Below are 25000 nucleotides of genomic sequence, written 5' to 3'. Positions count from 1 at the left end.
TATCGATATAGTTATACATTATCGGTGCATTGCGCAGCTTTTTTACTACATGTAACACTGCGTGACGACTCCTACAAGAGTTACGGAATCCCGGTGCTGTTCTTTGTAGTTACATCATTTACGCTTTTTGAAGTTAAAATACATGGAGTCAACTCTAGAAAAAAAGAATGTAAAAACAAAAGGCGAAATAGACGCACAAAAAAGAAATAAAAAATTGTAAGAAACAGACTTGTAATTACACCTTCTACACTTAAAGTGAAGTAAATATATGATTAGACATTGGAGAGAGAAGGAAGAAAGATAGAAAATGCAACTGCAAGATACAATACCGTACAAACTTGTTGGTACGCATGCGCAGCTTCTTCTCTGCTTACTTCAAGCGGCAGTCAAGATCGGTCAAGATGACGTTTTTCCGTGTCCTTTAATTTTCTTCAATTTTTTTCAAAATGATTACGTATGTCGTTTGGATCATTATCGCGTCTCTGATATGTGAAAACTGTGTGGCTATCGATGGTACGCTTGTAAACATTAACAAATACTGCAGAGATAGAAATCGATTGATCACGTCTGAGGAGAATGACGAGTACTTGCTTATCGGTGCCGAAAATAAAACGAATATTATGCTGGCCTGTCGCTACTGGTAAGAATAATCCAGTACACAATTAATACAGTAAACTTAAAAAAACTATACAAATCCGTGACTCTTCTTGTTATTTATTCCAAGTCTAAGGATGATGACTAATTTAATTGATGATTAATTTATCAAATAATACTTGTACTGTTTTTTCAACACGAATTATTAATATCTTATTGTTTAATATGTAGAGGAATAGAATTGTATAAATATTTTGTTTTAAAAGAAAGCATTCTAGAATAACTTACAAAGAGATATTTATTTTATTCATATTAATGGAATTTCTAATATTTGCCATTTAAAATGTATGGAAAAAGAAATTAAATCAAAGAAAATAAATTAGATAGTTACAATATTTTGCTTTAAGCAATTTTTCAAGCAACATTTTTTCTTGATAAACTGTTAGAATTGAAATTTTTTTCACAGAAGCAATGAGCATGAAGAGTCTCAACCAAAAATTTGGTATTATCAAGATCGATATCGAGAAAAACTGGAAAGAGAAGTTGAATTGGAAATGGACAATAACATTTCATATAGTAGAATCTACACAACACCAGATCTTTCTCTGGTTGTGAAAAGCTTTACAGCTGCCGACGCTGGTATTTATCAATGCCATGGCAAAGAAGGACAAGAGAAAGAAAACAAATATAATTACAGAATTGAACGTAAGATTAATAATAATGTGGGAATTAACATAATTTATTTTATTGTAATATGTTTTGTTAATGTATATTATGATCTTCAAGCTTTTTAGCTATGTATTATTAGCAAGAATTCTTAATTAATTATATGATACAATCCATTTTGTGCTTGTAAAATATTTATTTTAATTATTTGATTCTTATGAAGTTTCATTGTATGATACATATTTATTACTGGTTCTGAATACTAATATTCATTTTTACATAATAGCAATTCTCAAAGATATTGGCAGCGAGTTTGTAGAAAAGGGTAACATAACTGAATGGGAAAAGTATCGCGAAATATATTTGTTGCCTGTCACTATGAGATTTGCAGTAAGTTCTTAGTTGATTGTAGATAATTTATGATTTATCTTATACACATCTATATTTAAACAAAGAACTATTTAAAACAATGATTTCAAAGAAAGAAATCTCTCTCGTGGCAGGTCTCAAAGATGACAGATTTAGCAGAAATCCGTGAGGAAGGAGTAATCCTTCAGGTAGTGTCAGAATGGGGTCCTTGGAGCTCGTGCAAAGAATGTATGGACAATCGCGGTATTAAAACTACTAGGGGCTATTGTAGATTAAAGCGCAACATAAATTCGGCGAGTGCTATATTTGTGTTTTTATTCTTTCCATTATAAACTTAAATTTTTGCAATCTTATAATTCTCATTACAGTTTTATTAATCTTTGTTAGTATTTATTTTAGACGATGATAGAGAAAAATGATTCAGTCGTTATTCGCTTCTTCAGAGGCTCCCCAATGCTTCCTTGCAAGTAAATGTTTGTAGTTGTGAAATGTCCTTTATGATAGAAATCCTATAGAAATCCTTTATGCGAAAATTATAGTAAATTTTAATGCACGCTGCATTCTTAGATCTAGTCTGCTTCAAAATGAATTTCCTAGCATTAGCCGTGTCGTACGATATTTGCCAGAATTTATTTTAACGGAACCTTGCAAAAAATGTCCACTTGTAAAGAAAAAGAGAAGGGGCGATAAGTTTCGTTACGCCAAACGATATGTTCTTGCTGAAGGCGCGCATCTCACTATAGCTTGTCCAGAGTAATTTTCTTCGAGCAAATCTTTACAAAATCTAATTAATTATTTTATATCTAACATATAATTTATATATAATTTATATACAATTAAATGTGCAAACATTCTAATGGGCAATATATTTTGAATGTAGATCGAGCACAACATCGCAAGTAATTTGGAAAAAGGATGCGCTCACTTTGAAGAAGGGAATGGGTCAGTCATTTCGTAAAAAAGATAAGGAAACTCGAGTTATGATAGATACTTTCTCAACTCTTTATTTAACAGGTAAAAACGCGTAACATTAAGTAATATTATGTTAATACATTTTTCTTAGATTTTATGAAAGCAATAATGAAATATTCATTTATTTATTCAAAGGGAAAATAAAATTAAATTTTTAATAGCATGTGTTATTTTTCTCGGTAGACGTGTCCAAAGAAGAACAAGGTAACTATACCTGTTACATGGATAACATTAATATGATGCGTCTTAAAATTGTTGTCGTATCTAAAGCTCGACTTTTGACGCAAGGTCAGTTAAAAAATTTGCATAATAAAAATTATTGTAGAATATATTAAATATGTAAGGTAACAAAAGTTTTAGAGGTTTATCAATTTTTTTTTTCATAATTCTTTATTCATGTCGTTTTTTACAGCTTTTTTTCGTCATTTGGGCTATCTAGGATTTATAATTTTCTTGACTTTACTCTGCTATTGCGGGGGTATAATAATAACCTGTCGTCAAAGAGACAAATTTCAACCCTTGCCGCAAGATGATCCTTTCCAAGAAGAAATTGACTCTTAATGCTAATAAAGTAAATTATCTTGATCAATTTTATTGAAATTAATAATTGCATTATATTATTTTAATTGGATTAATTTTTTTATCTTAGAGACTAATAATTTTTCTGTAAATATTTTCTCAATTTTAACATGTTTAATTTAATATTTAACAAAAAAAAATTCAAGAAAATATTAAAATATTTCTGGTTAACGCAATTAATTGTATGTTTTTATTGCACATGTAATTATATATTTTTAATATTAAATAGTGGATGAATCTTTGAATTAATGTCAGAGTATTGTACGATCAGTTTTATCGGTTGAGAATAATTTACGAGATTTCGTAGCTTCGCATTCCTTCGATCCAATCTTCTTCACGCTGTGACCTTAAAGTCGAGTGAAAGGGGGAACTGGTAGAGACAGCTACAAGGCATACGTATCCGTCTTCAGACAGTTACGTTTAGTTCCAAAATGGCTGTGTTTTATCGTAACTCCCGGCTCGTTGTCTACAGTGTTCGTTAACGGGCTAATAGACCTCGATCACGAAAAGACTGAACCAAAATTAAAAGTGAAATAGGATGAAACTTCGAACAAATGCCCAAGCAATTGTCGTGATTTTCTGCATAATTGCGCTTCAGGAATGCGTTGGTAAGTTTATGTCGTGAGCCAAAGAACTTTCTCAATTATTTTATCTTTATTGTTCTTAACATTTTCTTAAATATCTTTTTGAAGAAATAAATTTGATAACAGGTAAATAATAATTAACAAATAGAGGAGAACAGTAATAATTAACGAATTCTGGAAATCATATTTGAAGAATTTCTTTATGTGAAATTTCTCTTTTTTTTATAATGTGAAAGTACAAAAGAGGAAAATTAGAAATTTTACAAGTACCAATTAATATTTCATTTTTAGCAAAAATTTTTGTTTTACTAATAATAAATCTTAAATTTCAATATTTTATATGAATTTTTATTTGTGTATTTTATAAATAAAATAAAATTTTTAACTTAAATACGTATTAATTATTATTAAAAATTTTATTATATTATACAAATAATTTTGCTTTATTCAACGCTTTATGCAAATTAAAAGATTTTGCATATTGTTAATCGCTCGATGCGACGCAAGTGAAATGATGCTCGAGCGATAGTAGGTAAAAGTGCATTTGTCGCGCATTATAGGCATTCTTCGAAGATGCGTAAGCTGCAGATCGAGGGGAGACTTGGGCTCATGCAAGGATCCTTTCACTATGAATTCTACGCAAATCGCGGTCGAAAAAGGCATCGATGCGGTACCGTGCGTTTCTGGATGGTGCGGAAAAATCATTGAGAGTCAAAATTTAAATAACGGTAAGTTATTATATTTTCAAAAAAAATTTACATTAACGGCATAATTTATATTGTTCTGTAAAAATAAAAATACATATTTAAAATATATATGTTTATATTTTATTATATTACATTATTGATACAATTATTTATTAAATAATATAACTTAAAAATTGATATAGCTAGCTTAGTTGTTTTTTTATAAAAAGCTCTGTAAACAAGTGGTATTAAATATATATGTTACAGAATATGGTACTGCTACGCAAAGGTTGTGTTTCCAGCGAGGTCCAGACGACAATGAGGAGAGATGTGCTTATACCGTGTGGAATTACAAAAAAGTGTATATGTGTCTCTGTTACGGAGATCTTTGTAACACGTCAATGAGAACAACTGTTAGTGGCTTTTTAATTATGATAGCTATATGCTTAACACAATGGCTTATTTGAGTACATATATGATACTTCGATAAGACTAAAGTGATTAGATTTAATGTGAGATCTTTGTAAAAAAAAGTGAAAATTTCTATAAGAGCACTGAGGGACGTATATGTTATGGATATGTAAAATAATGTGTTTATAAGGCATATCATAAGATAATCACAAGTAAGCCGTATTTTAATATTATATGTATTTTTAAATATATCTTTTTATCTTAATTTATTAATTTTATTAATTTAATTTTGTAAATTTAATTAATCTTGCAAACAGTTTGAGAAAAAAACATACAAAAATCTCATCAAATGCTGATGTGGAACTATATGTTATTATTAATTAGTAGTTCAAAACAAAATATTCTTAAATATATCATTTTTGCTCCCTCCACATAAATACACTCCAGTTCCTAACTTGTTATATTTTGTTGCAATAGATTTATATACAAAATTTTGAAAATTTTATAATAAAAAAAATATTACGTACTGCAGAATTAAGCTTATGTACGAATTTTCGAATCCATATTGAGTGATAAATCGCTTTTATCACTTTTAGATTATTCGCTCTTTCCTATCTTTTCTATGAAATGGAGACCTAGGATTTAGACTGCCCAGAACGTGTCCATGCAGACCGTTTAGCCTCCTTTCTTCTTGATTTCGCAGTAACGCTCTTGCGTGAGGGTAATCGTTGAAGAAAAGCTCACCTAATCCATACAGATATTTAACTGCCATCATTGCTTCAGAGTTGATCAATAAATATGGGTCTCGTTCTACAACTGAAACGAATTATATGAGAAACGATATGTGTATACATAGACGTATATAAAGAAAAGATGACCATTTAGGACCACATCATCATTTCGTCCAAAGCATAAAAGTATAATAGAGACCACGAATCAAGAAAACATCAATTGAAAAATGGACATAAACGGCTTTACATCCCAATCCAAAACGATATATAACTGAATTTTTAATTACACATTTCTATCTGCAACAGTTGACAATTTCCTACAAGAAGACGTGCTTACCGTGTGATTTATAGAAATCAGGAAGTTCGCGTCGCACCTCCTGCCAGCTATATCCAAGATCATTGACATCAATCGGTGGTAGGAAAACGCCAGCTGGCCACAAGGACTCAGCATTTCCTGAACTCATTATTACCTGCTGTAAGTGATTTTGCCGTAAATTCGTCCTATAATTATAATCTGTAAAAACAAATCATAGATAGATCTTATCATCTGTAAAAACCATAGATATAAATATTTTCTTACGAGGAGGTATGCTCTTTTTACAAAAAACCGTTAATTCTGATAATAATCTCTTAATTAATTACACGAAAACAATAAGTGTAGTAATAAAATATTAATCACCGGGATCCTTAGAACGCTTCGCCGCGCTTCGTCGACCGATCGAGATGAACGAGTTCTGGGCTATCGTTCGATCCCCTGAAAACGAATGCGAATGATTTAAAATTGTCTGAACTTAGCAGCGATGTAAAGCATTATTGCGCAATCGGTAGCTAACCGTCTGTTGTAATGCTGTGCTCGTACACATCGGGAGGCGACACGAATTTCACATGAACATTAGCAAGTGGCAGGGAACTGGCCATAGTCACTGTGAGAAACAGCAACATCACTGTTATCTGGAATCAAAATAGCGATTTATCCTGTAATTAACGATGTATCTTGTCATCAAAGCCATTGCTGAATTGTCTACTACTGTTACAAAAACGTGAGAAAAGCGATTTAGAAATTTTAGAATATATTTTATGATTGTGGAATCAATTTTTTCTCAGTTCAAAAATTTTAATTTTTACTAAGATATATGTAAAATGAAGTTACAAAGTAGATTTTGGTCCATATGCCTCGATAAACTTATGACTGAATTACAAAGTACATTATATGTATTCATGAGTCTCTTAATTCAAAAAATGATACTGTTCAACAAATAACACGCGATTACTGAAACCCAATATACTATGAAACTCTGGATAGATTCCACAGAGTTTTCTTGGTTATAGAATTATATCATATTGCGCACTCAGGTTTCAAGATATTTACCTATCAACATGCACGTGTGTGTGTGATAGTTTCATAGAAAATTGTTCATAAGAAAAGTAAGCCAGTAGCAACAATAAAAATATCGACTTTCTATTCTCTTAAATTTGAAATAGAAAGTTGAAAGCCACGAATTATAAACAAAATTTTTACAAAATACATTAATATAAATTATAATTATTAATATATGTATTTTTTCTAATATTAGTATATTGAATTAATTTTCAATATACTAATATTAGAAAATATATTTCATATTAACAATTTCAAATTATGATATTTGTATTATACATTTTCGATTATACATTTGTAATAGCGTAGCTATTTATATTATAAATTATAAAATATAATGTGTTTATATATTATATGCCATCTTGCATCACTATAGAAAGAAATCCACTCCAAATTTGACTGAAGTTTCAAACCAGGAGTCATTCTTCATGAAACAGTTTGAAGCGAGTCCTTCTACGTCATCGTATAAATGTCTCTGACAAATAAATCTTTTTTCTGATGAATCATGATGCAGAAAATGGACCGTGCAAAATACGTGTTACAAAAATATGTCAAGGTGAGTACGTTTCTAAAAAATCATTCTATGCAGACGCATATACGGAACTTATAGTTGCGTAACGTAGAAAGAAATTATATAACTGTTTAATCTGCGAGATCAATCTCCGTAATATAAAATATCAAGCAATATTTTATTAATATGTGAAAATGTATGAACATTAAAGAGGTGTATCAATCGTCTGTATCTTTAAAATAATTTATGGCTAATTAGATCGTTGCACATGACACAATTTACTTTGTTTTATAGATCATTTTTATGAGATAAACGTTTCTTACCATCAATCATTACACGCTAATAAAACGCTTTCTATACGATTAATAAAAATTAGATGATAACATTGATCCATCAATATTTTGTTATATTTTTAATGCATTTTTTAAAATAAATTTTTTTATAATTTTTTTAACGTAAATTTTTAATTTAGAGAAAAATAGTAAGTTAAAGTTTATATATTTTAAAAATAATTAAAGTTATAAATAATTTAAAGTTAAAAATTGACTCACTTTAAAATAAACTAAGTTAAGATAAAAATTAACTTTTTAACTTTATTTTTAATTAACTATTACTTAATTTCAACTTTTCTCAATGCATTTCTCGTCTTTCGCCATAAATATTGATACTCTTGCTCACGTATACAAGAAAGAGCACGTTTTATCACTCCTTTACGATCTTGTAGTTATCACTTTCTGACTCATTATTCGTGCTTCTAGATTCTTCAGAGGCATCGGGAGTAATTTATTATAACATAAACTTGACGTAACTTTGAAACACGTTACGTCATTTCGACGACCTGCTTGCGGAACGCTGCCCTGCAAGTATACCAAACAGACTTTTCCCATCAGGATCGGAGTCTAGCAACATTGCGCTTTGAAAGGCAATATTTTTTAGCGACCGCGACAGTAGTTACATTATATCTCCGCATACCATCGGTTACTCCTACAACGTCGCGGGTAAGCGCGCCTACGCCAAGACAAATGCGTGTGTGCGAGCTTACAATTAGACCTTCGAGGAGACTCGCATGGAAAGACACACACGTGCACCCGACAGTGCGTGTCAAACCCACCCTTTCGCCTTCCTTTCCGTTTACCTTCACCTGGGAGTACATTCGACCCGCTATTGAATTCGACATTTAAGATCCAACATTGCGGAAACCTCATGTGCATAAGTAGTATTTCTGCATTGATAGATTATCGGAAATTATCCGGTACTCCGACAAAGGAATTCACGAAAAGATCGAATTTCGAAAGGGTTTATTCCACGAGAAAAAGAAAGGAAAAGCTCGGTTTTATCATAACGATAAATCTTGGAGACAAAAGTAAATTCGCGAAATAGAAGAAATCGATTTTTAATCGTTTTTTTTTTATTTTCTATAATTCCTTTAACATATTCAATTTTATTAATATTTTATATATTATTACAAAGTAATTTATTATTTATAAACATTGGATTCGGAGAGAGAATAAAATGTGTTAAATTTGAATCGAAGCAATTTGCGATTTTACTTCTGCATAACAATTTTGTTATAATTTCCTGTATATATACCGTTTATTAATATTATATGTTATTTAAAAGTAATATATAGTTTTTATAAATGTTGATTCTCTCTCTCTCTCTCTCCCCCCCCCCCTCTCTCTCTCTCTCGAACGAACGAACAGACGAAACGTTTCAAATTTAAATGGAGATCTAATTTACTTTTGCACAACATAGTCTGATTAATAAGAATGTTGACACAACGTGTGAATGGAAAAAATATGTATTGCTGTAAACTGAGAGCGATCCCATTCTCGTGATACATTACGATTTGATTAAGTAATAGCGCGTCCGCAATGAAGCAATTACATTGATACACACGTATACGCATACATAAGAATTTATAAGTGCGTGTATAATGTGTCTGGTTATCTTTTACCTTTCTAATGATACATTAAATCCGTAGATAAACTAATTCGCGTAGCATTTAATTACTCAGTTATGAATCGCAATAACAGATTAAAAAGTGGAATATAAATTAGGTTTTTTAATAGAATTTCTTTTGTCAAAGAAATTTCATTCTGAAGCTTTTTTTATGTTCTTTATTCTAAAAAGAAGGAAAAAAAAGAAAAACCTATTTAAACCAACATTTTTCATTAATTTTTCTCTATACATATTTTTGAATTGAGGCTTACCATTGCAACAACTCAGTATGCATGTCCAAAATTGGGATATAAGATATATCTTATATCTTTAAGTCGTCGGTTTTTCAACATGACTTTTATGACATTAAAGGTATCTTTAAGTCATTTTTAAGACATTCAATAATCTGATTTTGGACACGGTACTGTTTGGAAAATTATCAACATTTCTTAGTTATAAGTATTAAAAAATATATCAAATTATATAAAGATCAAGAATTTTATTAATTTAGATGCAGCATTATAAAAAATTGTTCTATAAAAGTTTTATGAAATGATCGAAAACATAATTTCATTTTTCTAAATTTCAAATTTTCATAAAATTGTGATACGTTTCTTTTTGGATCTTATAACGCTTCGTTCAAATTTCAGGTTTTAATATTAAATCAAACCTCGAAATACAAATCCCATATTTGCCTATTTTTTAAATATCTTTTAAATGTTTTTTTAATTCGTCGTAACTTGTTTTTGATACACTTTACATTTTGAAAGACAGAAAGGATTAAAATTATTTAAAATTTTCAGATCGAACAACGGTAACTGTGAATCACCGTCCAAGCAAGGAAACTCATAGAGGACAGATTCGGACCCACCATCGTCATCGTCGCGTAATCGTTCGTCAACACCCTGAAGTAGAATCCCGATGAGACAGGTACACGGTGCAAACCCGCACAGCCGGAAGATCTCTTTTAAGGCGAACACGCGCGAGACACTTCAGGATCCAGCCGAATTCCGCGAGGCGCCTCGTGGATGCGGTTACAGGAACTGATCCAGGTCGTACGGAGAACGTCGGCGGTCACCGACGCGTGCATGAATTTCAGCATCCCCCTTCACGCGACCCGCTAGCCGCGGGTACACATGCATGTATACCCCACCTGCGTATAACTCGCAGGCTCTCGAGGTAATAAGGACTAAACTCGCTGGGGATCACGGCGGAGGCACTTTCATCTCGCCTCAGGGATAGCGCGATCGAATTAGCCTGCGCTTACGAAACTGACAGTCCGCGAACGCGCCACATTTTTCGTCTTCGCGGTCACGAGAAGTCGCACGGACGAGCAGACATTCGAATCGATGCAATGGAGAAGAAGCCAGGTCGAATCTGCCCGCATATAACGAGATAATCTTTCAAGGAAGACATTTTTACAAATTTCTATGGCTTTCCAAATTATTTATGTTAGCAATTGTAAAGAAATATTTGTAATAAACATAATATAATTTATAATTAATATAATTTAGATAAATTAACGATAATTAACGTCAGCTTGTTATCTGGTAATCGCCAATTAAAGTATGATGCAAACCTGTTTTCTTCACAAAACAGACTAATTAAAATAATTAATTTTAGATAAGACAATTTTATAATATGAAAAATTTGAAAAAGAGAAAAAAGTTAGAGTTTTTGCTTTATTTCTGCTGATTGGATTTTAATTGAAGTCGCCTTTACAATTGTAACTAATGTTTTAGAGTGTGAAACGCGGAAAGCAAGTTAATATTGCCGAAAAAGCAAGCGTTGCGTATCTCTTAAGTGAATTAGAGCATGCCACAATTATCATGATGCTATCGCTGCACGTTGCATATCCGACTTCCGGATGCGATTCAATTGTAATCAACGCTTGTAATTAACAATTCGTAATTATATCTTGTAAAACGCGGATTAGATATTGATGTTAGATCCCTGCTTTCGCAAAATTTTCAGATGACTTCTATGAATGCTTAGTCTTACAGGATGATATCTTAATCCTATTTTATATTTAAGTTCAATCTTAATTAGTACTGAGATTTGATCCAGCCAAAGAAATAACTATATAGCTTCTTGGGATCGTATTTAAGACCGTGAATATGAATACTTTCAGCATATCATTTCCATACAGCATCTTATCTTTAGAAAATAAAATAATACCTAGAAAACATTGAGGTCTTGTGGACATTTAGATGACATCTTATTAAAGATATTTTCAAGATACACATTTCAGATATTTGAAATAAAATATCAAAATGTTGAAATATATATTTTAGATCGTTAAAAGATTTTTCCGAAACTTTAAAAAAATACGAGATACGACAATATATTATATGATTACTTTTAAATTGTGAAATATTTATAATTCTTAAACTCAATCGGCCGATTAAGCTATAATCGAGAATGGTAGAACGATCATAAAAATTAAAAACATTTAAACAACATTGGTGCAAGTGAGGTTTAAAAGATGATTTCGAAATCGGAAGCAGCTTCGTTCGCGAAACGAACATTCGTTTGAACGTTCAAATTAGGCGCGCGTACGCCGCCATGGCGGAGATAACCGTCGCCGGAGTTCCGGTCCGTCGCGCGCTGGTCGCGAGAGGATTTCGCGGGCGGCCGAGTTTATGGGTAATATTTCCCAAGATTCTTTGTGCTTTACTTGGCGTACATGAGGGACCGGTGAAAATTCAATTCAATTCATCGTGTGTGGGCAGGCGTGTTGATTATGTCATATCACAACGTATCGTGTCATGCTTGCGTCAAGTCACGGCGTGTCGCGTCGTCCCCTGTCGCATCTGTACGAGGAGTCCTCGGTGCATCGCGTCGTCTCGCGATGTACCGCTCCGTCTCCTCTAATCCTCTCACGGAACGGCGAGGATGGCGAGGCGCAACTTGACAAGTCCGTTTGTGACGGGTTTCTTGGATTCGTCGATCGCGGCAACGGACAGTTAATCGTCTCCAAGCCGGTCGGTTGTATTATCACTCCTTAACGCGAGGAATGAAAGGGCCGTTCGTTCGATTGCAATTTTGCGCGGTAAAAGTCACTACGCGGTCTCGAAGAGAGAAATGAAAACACAGGCGGGAAATGTTCACTTGTTTGGCACCTATTTGTTAGCGAGCAATTGATCTCTGTTCGCAGCTGGGCCACAGCCATAGCAGATTATGTCGAGGCAAAGTGCGGATTCTCCGAACGACACTGTGAACGAGGAGGAGGAAGAGGGGATGATCTTGCAGGATCCTGTGGTATATGGAAACAAATATATGAAACAACTTATGGATCGCTTTATATTATTTTCTGTTAATAAAGCTAATTTGGCAATAATGAATAATTAATTTTATACAAGATAGTTGGAAAATTGATTCTCACTTTGCTTATCCAATAATTATTTGTTTTGTTTACCTCTTTACTTCTAATCCATTTTATTTATGGATTCTAATGCATATGATTTGGTTTCAGAACAATCCTGTTCTGGAGTGTCTGTCAGTTATGATCAATGATGACACTGGAAAGGATACAAACCCAGTACAGGAACTTATATTGGATGACAAGTTACTTGGTACAATGGTGACTACGATTACATTACCTGATGGAACTCAAGCTTTCATCACAAATAATCTGAGTGATATTAGTTAGTAGTCTATTGAATTTGACTTCTGAATATTATTTTGAATAATACGAACAAAACCAATTTTTTTTTTAAACAATTTACATTTGAAAGAGCATATTTAGACACTATTTCTTTTTCATGTTATATCTAATGAAGCTCATATATTTACAGATCCAGATTTCAAGACACAAACATTACAAACGACACTTGAAAATGGGGATACTATCTTGCTGCAAGATTTGTCAGAATTTGGGGATGGAAAGGCTCTCCAATTGGAATTGGATCCAGCTACATTTGTACAAGCTGAAGATCCTGCTACTGAAAATGTAGAAAATACATATTCGCAGGTGGAATTTATTAATGGCACTGCTTACATGGTGGCTGGTCACGTGGATGTAGACGAAAATTTATGGGAAATTGAAGATGGAAAGTTAAAGAAAAAAGATCCTAAGATTTTAATCAACAAGCTGTCTGACACAAAAGTCAGATACCCTTGTCCCAGAGAGGGATGTTCAAAGGTTTACAGCACACCTCATCATCTCAAGGTAATCACTTTTTCGAATTAATACGAATAATTTAAATAAAATTGGAAATTGTCTTTTAAATTTAAAACAGCAAAGTTATTAAATTCAGTAGAGATGAACAAATCAGAGGTGTTTGATGGTGTCGAATTAAATCGAATTTAATTGAATAAAATTGTTGAAACTTAACTTTTAATTAATAATCTAATTATTATTAAGTTGAATATTAAAATGCAGACAATATAAAAGGATTTCTCTATTGTAAGAAACTAATATTGATTATATCAGAAATAAAAATAATATTAAAAGAAAAATTAAAAAATATTGATTATATTTTAAATAAGATTAATATAATTTTAAATAATTTTTTAAGATTGTTTATATACCTGTTTGTTTATTCAAATTTCTTAGAATTTTTGAATAATTTAGATTTAAGTCATAGAAATTTAAATTCAAATAAAATTGAATCTTATCTGATTTAATTTGTATTTAAATAGTATATTCATGTATAAAAAATTACATATTACTTTCTTATAGGTCCACGAACGTTCGCATACCGGCCACAGGCCATACAGATGTAATCATCCAAAATGTAAAAAGAGTTTTTCAACCGGCTACAGCCTGAAAGCACATTCACGAACGCACACGGGAGAGAAACCGTATAAATGCACGAATGGAGGTTGTAACAAAAGTTTCAAGACATCAGGTGATTTGTTAAAACACGTGAGAACTCACACTGGTGAACGTCCCTTCGTGTGTCCATTTAACGGTTGTGGCCGATCGTTCACCACAAGTAATATTAGAAAGGTATGAAATAGATGCAACATTTCGACAGTTATTGAAATTGTTTATCGAAATTTAATGTCTCATGCTTATCAGGTTCACGTAAGGACACACACTGGTGAGCGACCATACAAATGCACGCAACCGATGTGTGGTAAAGCATTCGCCAGTGCAACAAATTACAAGAATCACATACGTATACACTCAGGCGAGAAGCCTTATGTTTGTTCCATAGAAAACTGTGGTAGAAGGTTTACCGAATATTCTAGTCTATATAAACATCATCTTGTAAGCATTTGATATTCAGCAATTAATTATTATTAATGTCTATTTTTTAATGTAGATTAACTTCAATCTTAGTTTTCTTTTTTTTCTTTTAAATCGATTTTCATTACTGAAGAGCTTTATTTTTTTACTCTATGATGACTGTCTTGGCAAAGGTACTCTTTGTGATTTGCCATTGCCTTCCAAAAGATGATCAATGAAAAATCTGACGCTCTAGATAAATTTGTATCTAAATCTTTGATACAGAGAACAGATGTGCAACTTTTACGTTATGCTTATCACATAATCTCAATTTAATTTTATCTCCTTTTAATTTTAAAACTCGAAAAGATAAAAGTAAGTTAAACTTACTAAGTTAAATTAATTGAAATTAAAGTTAACCTGTATTAATGTAGAAATGGATACAGAAGAGTAAAATAATAATAATATTATACACATAAAACTGTTATTTAGATGTTTTTGTCTTCATAGGTACATACACCACAACGACCATTCGAATGCACACTATGCTCCAGGAAGTATCGTCAGAGTAGTACGCTGATAATGCACAAGAAAACAGTTCATGCATTAGTCGATAGTGACGACGATGCCGATCCTTCTTTGCAAGATTCTCTTGAATCTTCTAGTCAGAATAAAAATATACAGAAGGTAGTGAAAGAAACTGTAAGTATATAATGTAAAACTTTTAATTTATTATAAATTTTGAGCAATCTGATATAATTATGCAATTAATTACATAAATCCTATTTAAATATAGCAGAAGTTATTAGCGAAAGATAAGCAGATCCAGATTTCTAAAATGACCGATGATACAAACGAAAAAGAGCCACAAATTTTGTTGGTAGGCGATTCTTCGCAAATTGCTGCATTACAAGTTTGTATAAGAACTTGCTATATTTTGTGACAAATTTTCTGTAGATAATTATTATTGAAAAAAAAAAAATATTTCCCAAATTAATTTATTAAAATTTTCGAAACAGAAGATCGATTTGGATGAAAGTTTTGATGATCCTGGCATCGATACATTCGAAGGATTAAATATAAAAATCGAAGACATAGAATTTGGATGGAACTAATGCAGTCAGAGAGGAACACGTGACGTATGTGCGCAACAAAATTTTAAGCATTGAATGCCACTTCGTATGTGTGAGAAAAGTCTTAAACATTACATGTTAATCTTGTTAATATTTATGAATGTGCTTTTAATACCAGAGCGAAATCAAATGAACAAATGAAACTTAAAAATAATATCAAATGATGAATTGCAGAGTGACAAGTTGCAAGCTGAAATTTAAGTTTCTTATCAATTTTATAAATCTATTAGACAGAAATATAGAATAGCGCATCAATGATTTTTTTACAATAACGAATAATAATTGATGACAATTTTCATTAGCTTAAAGATCATGAAGATTGATCCGATGTGACGGATTACATTTCTAATCAACAGATATAATAAGATGCTAAAAAAGATTTTTAGAAGATATATTTTTCATTTTTGCATCGAATTTAATGATCCGGCGAAATTGTATAATCGTCGATTCATTCTCCGAACGTTAGCGAGGAAGGTAAGATTTACTTTAAAAAAGAATACATATATACAAAAGAGATCAATGTTTATACAATATTTGATTACGTTTACGAACTAAAGTAGTGCCTTATCTAAAAATGTGAATGAATCTTGAACAGTGCTGTGCAGAATTTTTAGTTTTAGATTTAAAATTGACATTTATCAATGTTTGAGTCCAAAACTACAAATCTTAGATAATATTCATATATAATATAGTGTGTTTGGTGAGTTTTTATGAGTTTTTAGTAGACAGAATCAAAGTTTTTTTATTTCTTATATATATAAATGCAACATTACTAGCTATTGTTTTGAAAAGAAATTGATTTAAGCAAGTTAAGCAAGTTTTTAAAAATAAAAATGAGCCAGGAAAGACTTTATACGTTACATATAATAATAATTTATGAATTTCGAAAAAGAAATATTCGAAAGCGAAAAAATATTTATAACAGATATTGTGTGTGTGGATGGAATTCTTGTCAACTTCAACCTGCGAAAGATGATTTATTAAATTTAAAAACGAGGTAATTTCAATCTAAATATCAAATGACAAACCATGTTTTAAACATCTGATATTAACAATAACAATATGCAAAATAAGTGAGTACACTCACAAATTTTAATAAAAAAAGTTACAGGTAATATAAACATTAATAAATCAATCACCTTTCAGTATTAAAAAAATTACAACATCTATTGAAAACATCCCAATTTTTCACTCACCTAATATATACTATATTACATTTTGTCTATCTGTAATTATCGAGCGTGGTATTGTAACATTTTTCTGTAATAATCTAAATCTTTTTTATTTCCAAAATTATGGACTACAGAATTATGGAGTTCGTATTTTTTATAGCCATTTTATTAATTTAAAATAAAAAAATTAACAGACTCAGTTTTATTAACACTTGCTTTATTAGCAGTTGTTTTATATTGTATTCAGTTTTATTAGAACAAGCTAACTTATAGTCTTGTAAGCAATTTGTAAATTACATTATCATGTAATTCTATTTTGTTTTCAGAAATTCTATGAGTCTGAGGCATTTTAATTTTATGATATATGCAATATAAAATTATTATTTTATTTTTTTAATACTTCGCAGATAGTCAAATCTGTTGGAAACCGATTTTACAAAGAGTTTGCTTAAACAAATCTTGTTAGCAAAATATATTAGTAAATATATAATAAAATACAATAATAAATTAATCATAGAATCTGTCATTAACAGATGTTATGGTAAGTCTGGAACACTTCGTATATATGTATAAAATAAATATTATATTTTAGTTTATTTAAAAGTTAAAATGCTAGATTTTTTTCTACCAGTAATTTGCTATGTCAAGAATCTGCTGAAAGATTAACGTGAGCTTATTGTGTACGTAGTTTGTGTCAATTTGCCTTAATATCCTGTTTAAATTTACTGGCAAACTGCTAGTATATTGCTAATATTTTGCTTAACTGATATTTTTAATTGATAATTTTATTGTTGCACTGTTGAATTATTTCTTAAAATCAAATTAAAAAATATGTATTATTTATCTATCAAACTTGCGATGTCGAATCTTGTCAGTTTAAACTGCGATTGCAAATGTTTTTTTCATGTCGTTAAATAAGACTGTATAAATCATAGCTTAATTGAATGTGTGTGAAAAGAAGTGTGTGTGTGTGTGTGTGTGTGTGTGTGTGTGTGTGTGTGTGTGTGTGTGTGTGTGTGTGTGTGTGTGTGTGTGTGTGTGTGTAAAATAAAGAATTTTGTTGTGATTAATATTATATTATGGTGTGAGGTAATATAAAAATATGAACACTACATTAAAATATGTGATGACATTATAATGATGAATATAATATTTGTATTGTATACAAATGTTTGAAGAAGATCAAGAAAAATATATGTATTAAGTTTTGTACCTTTATTTTTCCGAGAATTAAATTGTTTTTTTGTAAGTACATACTATGAAATAAGTTTTAACAAATTTGATAAAAATATTACTTGATCCTAAGTTCGAAACCATGAGAAAAAAAATATAATTAAGGCTTAGAAAATTAAATTTAAATTAATCTTTAAATTATTAGAATCATAAATTATATTGTTCTATCTTTCGATTTTTGAAATTCATTATTTTTCTCTGATTAAATTCTCATGACTAAAAGAGGAACTGTTATTAGCATTTGGTTGCTGATTAAACAGACACATTAACACAGCTAAGGACGAGCCGTGAAATGTAGCAGATAATGCATTTATATACATGATCGAAATGGCATATCAACTTTATATTAAAAATTAATTAAAACTTTTTTTTTAATTTTGATTTTCCGCTTTTTAAACAATTCTATTTTGAGTAACTAATGGTAATTATCGAACATTTTAAATTGTTTTCTTGAAATAAATTGAAAATATTTTCTTTTATTCCGTTTTATTCTCTTTTTTTATATTTTTGCAGCACTTAGCTAATATCATTAAGAAGATCATTTTCATGAGCACTATAGAACTCATTTTCGGTCCTCCCACCATCCGTACGATCTTTCTCATAGTGCTGCTCTCGATTACGGATAGTCTCCATTCGGCCAAGTACTCGACTGCGCTGATCCGTTAATCCGGCAGATAACGTTTCGACTTTTTATGACAACGGAATCGCCAATTTCTGTCAATAGAATTAATCTTGTCGTCCGAAAAATGATTCAAAGTTCCACGATTGTGATCATGAACTTTATTACAAAATGTGGATTGTCGGCTTAAAGCAGATATGTGCAGCAAGCAGTATGCAATGGGACAGGTGTGTATTAAGTGATTAAATAAGCCGATAAAGATAAAAGAGGAATAATATTTTAGAATTATACCATTGTTGATACTTAATGTGTCTGAATGTGTCTCTATTTTTGTACGTATGTTATCGAATTTTGAAGAATTCCTATTTGACATATCCATACTCAAATGTCGATTGCGATACTATTGTGAAAATTTAGTAATATCGCAAATCACAAAAAAAAGATACATTAATGTTATCTTATTTAACAATTATAATTATGTACACTAATTAACTTATATATTATATAATGATATATTAATTAAATAATACACATATATACTAATTAAATAAATAATGTACTAAATGTGTGCATATTTTAAATAGATTCTATAATCTTTATCTTCTGTATAAATGTTTTTATTGTTATTACATAACTTTAATTAATTAACACTTGATAATATAAAAACTCTTAATTTTTACATGTTTATTAAGTTTTAAAAATTTATATTTTACATTTCAATAAATCATTATATAATTTAATGTTTGTTAAATTTATAATTTATAAGTATATTGCATTTAACTATTTAAAAAATACTATTTTATAAAGAATGTTATGTTATAAAAAAATTTTTAATGCTCTTTCTATATGTTATATAAATGAATTGAATTAAAATATTTACATCTTTGTCTAGCAGCAGTTTCTTATGTGGACTTCTCTATATTTATATAATGGAAAGTAAACAAGTATATTTAAAAATTACTAAATACAGCAACTGAATATCGATAGAGATACATGAAAAATTCAGAAAATGTAGAAAAATATTTGATAACGTATCGATGTCAATCTTAACGTTATCATTGAGACAAGACAGTCAATATGTTATCCATTCTACTATTCAATAATTAGCTCATGTAATTGTTCTGCTACTACATCATTACAATTATTACTGCATAACATGTTGCTCCGGTATGTGCTGTCAGTGGATATTCTTTGATCAATTTTAATGATTAATGTGAAACATATGTTCCTTAATTAATATGCAAAAATAGTATGATTTATCGAAAGAGACACCTTATTAACATTGTATTTGTAAGAAAACGAATGTTACTTCTAGATATTGAGTATTATTTAAGTAAATTACAAGATCCACTTTTATATATATAATAAGCGCTTAATATTATGTGTGATGAGAATTTTCTTGTTTAGTCTTTTTAGTAAAACGATTTAAATTGAATGTAATTATTTTTAGTACAAATTTTCCAATATTGAAAGAATAATTAGAGTTCCAGAAATTTAGCTTTTTTATAATTTATAACAAATTTATTCTATATAATTTTAAAATAATGTTAACTAATAATATTAATTAAACTGCAATAGTGATAACAAACAATTTCTTTCTAATAAAATGTAGTTTGGGATCAATTCTACGAAATACTGATACGTTTCTTTTTTTAAAGGTATATAGTTATTAGCGCTTATTTGATCATGTGAGTTGATCGATAAGTGTAAGACACGTGATTAATAATCTTAATATTTCTTCCCGACAAACTGTTTTACACATTAATTGTTAGTTAATTACCGCACGTGTGTTAGTATCGGCATATTTTAACCGCAGCCGTGACCGACACGACGTGTGCAGTAAATGGAAGATAATAACAGTTGTTAAGTAGCCGTTAACAGTCATAAAATTATTCGAGTTAAAATGCCGTCGTAAAACGTCATTCAACTAATCATTTCTGCTTACATTCTGCGTCATTATGTTTTAAAGTTACAGGTTTTGCGTGAGAGATTCACATTTATTACTGAATTGCAATGAAACAACGTTTGTGTTACTAAACAAAGCTTTTCATCTGAAGAGTAAAGGTATATAAGTCTAAGATTATGATTTTATTGTATTTGTAAGCAAAAAGATGATCTTCATAAATTATAAAGAACTTAATTTCGAACGAATTATTTGGAAATAATAAATCAATTGGTCCACGTTACGAAAAAATCATCTACGTAACAGCATGTCGCAACTATATAACATATCTTCATATACCTTTGAAAATTTAAATGGACATAAAGTTCCTTAATTTCTGAATTCAAGTATTCAGTTTAGTAATTTAAAAGTTTATTTTGAAGTGCGTATTTATGGCTCCATACCTGCCGCTTTTTGGACTCGCATTATTTTGTTTCCCAAATAAAAAAATTATCTCGTTAAACGTTCTTGAACAAAAAGATAATCTTAAATTAAAAAAATAGCATGAAATAATTTTTGCTTTGAATAATCTGATATTCTTTTAATTATAATTGCATTTCATAATTGAATCATGCTTTTCGTTTTAGGTAAAAGCACGAAAAAGTAAGACTAGCTAACTTGAAGAGAGAATGAGACGATAACTGGCCTGTTATTCTTGCCATTTTGCGAATAAAGAAAATGTTCGCGCACGAAACGCGTCCGCAAATTTATCTCGTCAATTAGAGGCGATCTTCGATACTGGCGTGATGTGTGACAGTTAACGTCATCGAAGATTCGCGATACGTGACGCGTTATTCTTTCGTCATGCGAGACGAAAGGAGACTTAGTAGAAGACGAAGAGGAGACTTAGTGATGGAATTCTCGGCGCGAAGGCACGAGAAACGGATCCGTTAAATCATAATTTTCCTAATTTTTTGAGGAAACGACTTTGTTCTTTTAATATGTATATATTTCTTTGTTAATGCTCGAGGCTAAGACTTCGGCAAACGAGAGCTTTCTGTCCGAAACTTGATATCTCTTCGTTACGAGGAGGAGTCTACACTCGCAACAAATGCGAATTTTCTCGGGCCAGTGCAAACGAGTAATGTCCACATCGACATTATTAGCAAATAGAGATCGACACCGTCAAGACTGTTGCGGCCGAGTCGTGTTATAAATTCTCTCCTCAAACGATTATAAATCATATTTATGGATACGCGATAACGCAGAAAGAGGATCAAGACGAAACGGACGCATTTGTCTTTCGATCGCTCGATTCCGTCACTGTTCTCCATTTTACTGCGTCACGCAACAGCGTTTTACATTTTATTTTCGACGTTGCGTCGAAATATGAATAATTGAAAATGGAACATCATGCGGTTCTCTAACTTGAAATGCACTCGCCTTGTTGTCTAACAATTTTAATTTAATAATTTTTAATTCAACTTTTGACTAAGCCAAGTCAAATGACATTTGATCGTCTTTTTTTAATTTATTTCGACGAGGAATTAGTAACACATGTGCCAGTGTATGACCTCATATGACTCCGCTGATTCGGAAAGACTATGGCTGTGTTTTAAAATTGCTGTCAGTACTAAAAATCTATAGTTTCCGTTACGAACACTATAGATTTTCAGTACTGAGAGCAATTTTGAAACACTTTGATTTTTTGCAATTTTGAAGCCTTTGTATACCGTCCCGAGCTTGTGCACTTATGCAAATTTTTATACCATGCGCTTGCACCGGCAACGGCAAGTTATGCGACCGGACAAGTGGTGTGAAATTGAGAGACACGCGCGGCGTTGTTTCACGCCGTAAATTATCCATGTGAATGCAAAAATCGATCGAGCTATTAACAATCCACGTGGATCGCTAATGTGATCCGACAAAGGCTGACAGGATATATGGTGTTCATCAGCGGGGACCGAACGTATTGTGCAACCAGCATTGTCAAGGGAAGGGTTTTTGTGGCTCGACGTGGTGCGAAGGTGCGCCAGATAGATTTCACCTTGCAAGTAATTGCATGTTTCACGGGCAAGCTACGTTTCCGTTTTTTAAACTGTCGAATTATTAGCCGTACCACCTAAAAACCTAAATATCGGATAATCCGCGACAAGGAGTACGCTCTTTTTCACTTCCGAAAAGGTTTCTATCCTAATTATCAACGTGATATCATCCTCTTTTTAGTTGAAGATCCAACCGAGGTTTAAATAAGAAGAAAAAGAAGTCGGATAGCTTCAGAAAATTTTAATAGAGCAGTGTTATTACTTCCCAAAAAGAAATTACTAGTTTTTTTATATTCACATTCTTCTTTTAACTCGTGCGTTAATCTTATAGCGTATCTTATAAACGTAGTTTATATTAACACTTGGTATAAATTAAATTAGTACTGCGAGAGCACATATGTTAAAACTCAGATAACCAAGCGTAATGTAGCGTTTTGAGCAAACTAATGCATTGCATGTGTTGTTATAGATTTGCTATACATTTGTTGACATTGAAATAAAACACATTACGAATTCAACAACATGATTGCTTACATGCAATTAATTGTGACAACATCAATACATTTGGCTATCTGGGTAATTTTGTAAAAGTGTTTTCGCTCTCCACTTGATTATCTTTACATTGTTATACATTATAAGATCTCTTGATCGCAGGGTCTAGAGCACCGAACAGCGAGACGCAACCACGATGACGACGAAACACCTAGATCATCGGGAAGACTTCTGATGGATCGGAGATATCGGGCTCTGCGGTGATAACATCGCCCTCGTGAGAGCTCGTCACAGTCGATACGACGACGATCGCCGCTTAAGAAGCCGTAAAAGCCGCTCTTCGCGGGGAAGAGTCTAGTGCGCTTGTGGCGAGCGAGCCAGAAAGCTCACTCGTTTAGCTTCATCATCACTGGAGACCATGTCGAGAATGCGCGTCCGCGGCGTGTCCGCCGCTTCAACGGGAACTTCCTGACCATTTGACGAGTTAAATCTTCCTTGGGAATTTGCTCCTTGTCCGGTCCGTCGGATTTCAGCATCTCACTGGTAGTGTCCGAGAATGTCCAAGAAGCAATGGCTCGTCCTACTGTTGTTGTTCCTCACGTATCTGACGCTGGGCGCTATTATTTTCTATCACATCGAGAGCCACTATGAGAACGAGAAGATCATAAGAGAAAGAGATGAACGCATTACGATTAACAGTAAGAAAATAATTACGGCAATAATCACTGGTATCGGTTATCTCGCGCGAGAATCGCGCGATCCTTGATCCATTTTTAATCTGGTAATGAAAATCCGTATTATTCGGATACTTGATGTAATTGTCATTCTGATACTTAACAAGCAAATATGATTCAGTGTTGTGAATTAACCGAGATTTATCTACTAAATTTATTATTTTTATTTTTTGTTAATCAAGGGATATTCTAATACATCGTGATTAAAAGTGAAGGATGTCTCGAGAATTATGTGAATAATAATATAAATTTTTATTCTTTATTTAAATTTAATAGGCTTTAATAGATTGATTATTGATCATTCAAGATTTTCCAAAGATATATGAGTATTAATTTTCAAACCAGCGACAAAAATGCTACCTTTTCACTAAGAAAAAATCTAGATTCTCGAATATCATTTTGCATACCTTACTCATATTTATTAATTTCTGTTCGTGATTGATATAAAAAAAATCTGATATAAAAATAGCAAAACATAGCAAAAAATAGTAGTGTAGCTCTTGATTTCTATAAGTTGTTTTAATTGATGATCTTCGTCGGAGCATCAAGGAAAAAGCTGCATGCGAATGGAATAGCGAAAACGTGTACAGAATTGTATATCATTTGCAATTCGTAGTTGCAATGTGACATTGGGCTATCTGCATATCTCTGTTTGCTACAAGCACAATTCGAAAAAAACTCGAAAAAAGTCCTTGAGATTTAGTTTATAAATTAACTCTGATATAAAAAAAAGAAATTAGTAACAATTGTAGCTTTTTGCTGTTGCAATTAAATAATAAATGATATAGCTTCACTGATATTGGACGCATTTTAGTTTAGCCATTTAAAAGCATAAGTAATAGTAATGAGAATGTCATTATATTGATCCCAATTTATATCTTCAATATTAAATGACGTTTTTTATTTCGATAAGTGCGAAGAGGCATCTTCAGATTTCGTTATCGCGTAGATTAAAATTTAATATTAATTTTCTTTAAGTCTCTCAATATTAATTAGGGATACAAAGACATCACTATCATGTCTACGTCCATCGTTTCACGTGTTTGTAATTAATCAGTCGATTTCTGCGTCATCACTCACTGAATTTCGGGA

At 31.4% G+C, this 25000-nt stretch overlaps 4 protein-coding genes and 2 long non-coding RNA genes across 12 annotated transcripts; 5 read left to right on the top strand and 1 right to left on the bottom strand.

Moving 5' to 3' along the window:
• Window positions 1–6: 6 nt before the first annotated feature.
• On the top strand, window positions 7–3708 carry LOC105831986. The gene is made up of 9 exons (XM_036295314.1): window positions 7–640; window positions 1064–1299; window positions 1547–1650; window positions 1764–1922; window positions 2029–2096; window positions 2197–2382; window positions 2510–2643; window positions 2785–2889; window positions 3014–3708. The coding sequence occupies exons 1-9, from the start codon at window positions 447–449 to the stop codon at window positions 3160–3162; spliced, it is 1335 nt and encodes a 444-aa protein (XP_036151207.1). The 5' UTR covers window positions 7–446; the 3' UTR covers window positions 3163–3708.
• On the top strand, window positions 3311–5123 carry LOC114255378. Its single transcript, XM_028193911.2, has 3 exons — window positions 3311–3788; window positions 4325–4492; window positions 4718–5123. Exons 1-3 carry the CDS (start codon window positions 3719–3721, stop codon window positions 4915–4917), a joined length of 438 nt encoding a protein of 145 aa, XP_028049712.1. The 5' UTR covers window positions 3311–3718; the 3' UTR covers window positions 4918–5123.
• Window positions 5124–5270: 147 nt separating this feature from the next.
• LOC105832039 lies at window positions 5271–11702 on the bottom strand. 3 transcript variants are annotated; one of them, XM_012672634.3, is made up of 5 exons: window positions 10294–11702; window positions 6426–6543; window positions 6272–6346; window positions 5930–6106; window positions 5271–5677 (listed from the first exon to the last, which is right to left on the bottom strand). In XM_012672634.3, exons 1-5 carry the CDS (start codon window positions 10300–10302, stop codon window positions 5454–5456), a joined length of 603 nt encoding a protein of 200 aa, XP_012528088.1. In that variant the 5' UTR covers window positions 10303–11702; the 3' UTR covers window positions 5271–5453. The 3 variants fall into 3 exon arrangements, with proteins under 3 accessions (XP_012528088.1, XP_012528115.1, XP_012528106.1); XM_012672661.3 differs by lacking the exon at window positions 10294–11702 and adding an exon at window positions 8096–8244; XM_012672652.3 differs by lacking the exon at window positions 10294–11702 and adding an exon at window positions 8160–8244.
• On the top strand, window positions 5983–9613 carry LOC105832058. Its single transcript, XR_001138698.3, has 3 exons — window positions 5983–6067; window positions 7347–7526; window positions 8240–9613. It is a non-coding gene; the product is annotated as an uncharacterized LOC105832058 (long non-coding RNA).
• Window positions 11703–11971: 269 nt separating the features above from the next.
• On the top strand, window positions 11972–18219 carry LOC105832063 (zinc finger protein 76). Of its 5 annotated transcripts, none has more exons than XM_012672681.3 (9): window positions 11972–12068; window positions 12580–12683; window positions 12898–13069; window positions 13220–13593; window positions 14107–14376; window positions 14449–14640; window positions 15109–15300; window positions 15395–15511; window positions 15618–18192. In XM_012672681.3, the coding sequence occupies exons 2-9, from the start codon at window positions 12603–12605 to the stop codon at window positions 15711–15713; spliced, it is 1494 nt and encodes a 497-aa protein (XP_012528135.1). In that variant the 5' UTR covers window positions 11972–12068; window positions 12580–12602; the 3' UTR covers window positions 15714–18192. The 5 variants fall into 5 exon arrangements, 4 of the variants coding, with proteins under 4 accessions (XP_012528135.1, XP_012528155.1, XP_012528144.1 ...); XR_001138701.3 differs by lacking the exon at window positions 11972–12068 and having other exon boundaries at window positions 12077–12683; window positions 15618–16205; window positions 17230–18192; XM_012672690.3 differs by lacking the exon at window positions 11972–12068 and adding an exon at window positions 12077–12406.
• A 1320-nt stretch (window positions 18220–19539) lies between these two features.
• LOC118648849 lies at window positions 19540–24982 on the top strand. Its single transcript, XR_004965452.1, has 3 exons — window positions 19540–20819; window positions 22360–22664; window positions 23337–24982. It is a non-coding gene; the product is annotated as an uncharacterized LOC118648849 (long non-coding RNA).
• Window positions 24983–25000: the final 18 nt, after the last annotated feature.

Source organism: Monomorium pharaonis, unplaced genomic scaffold (genome assembly GCF_013373865.1).
Source record: "Monomorium pharaonis isolate MP-MQ-018 unplaced genomic scaffold, ASM1337386v2 scaffold_97, whole genome shotgun sequence".
Taxonomy (NCBI): Eukaryota; Metazoa; Arthropoda; class Insecta; order Hymenoptera; family Formicidae; genus Monomorium; species Monomorium pharaonis.
Note: the sequence above shows the minus strand (reverse complement) of the source record. Positions and strands in the feature narration are given on the sequence as shown.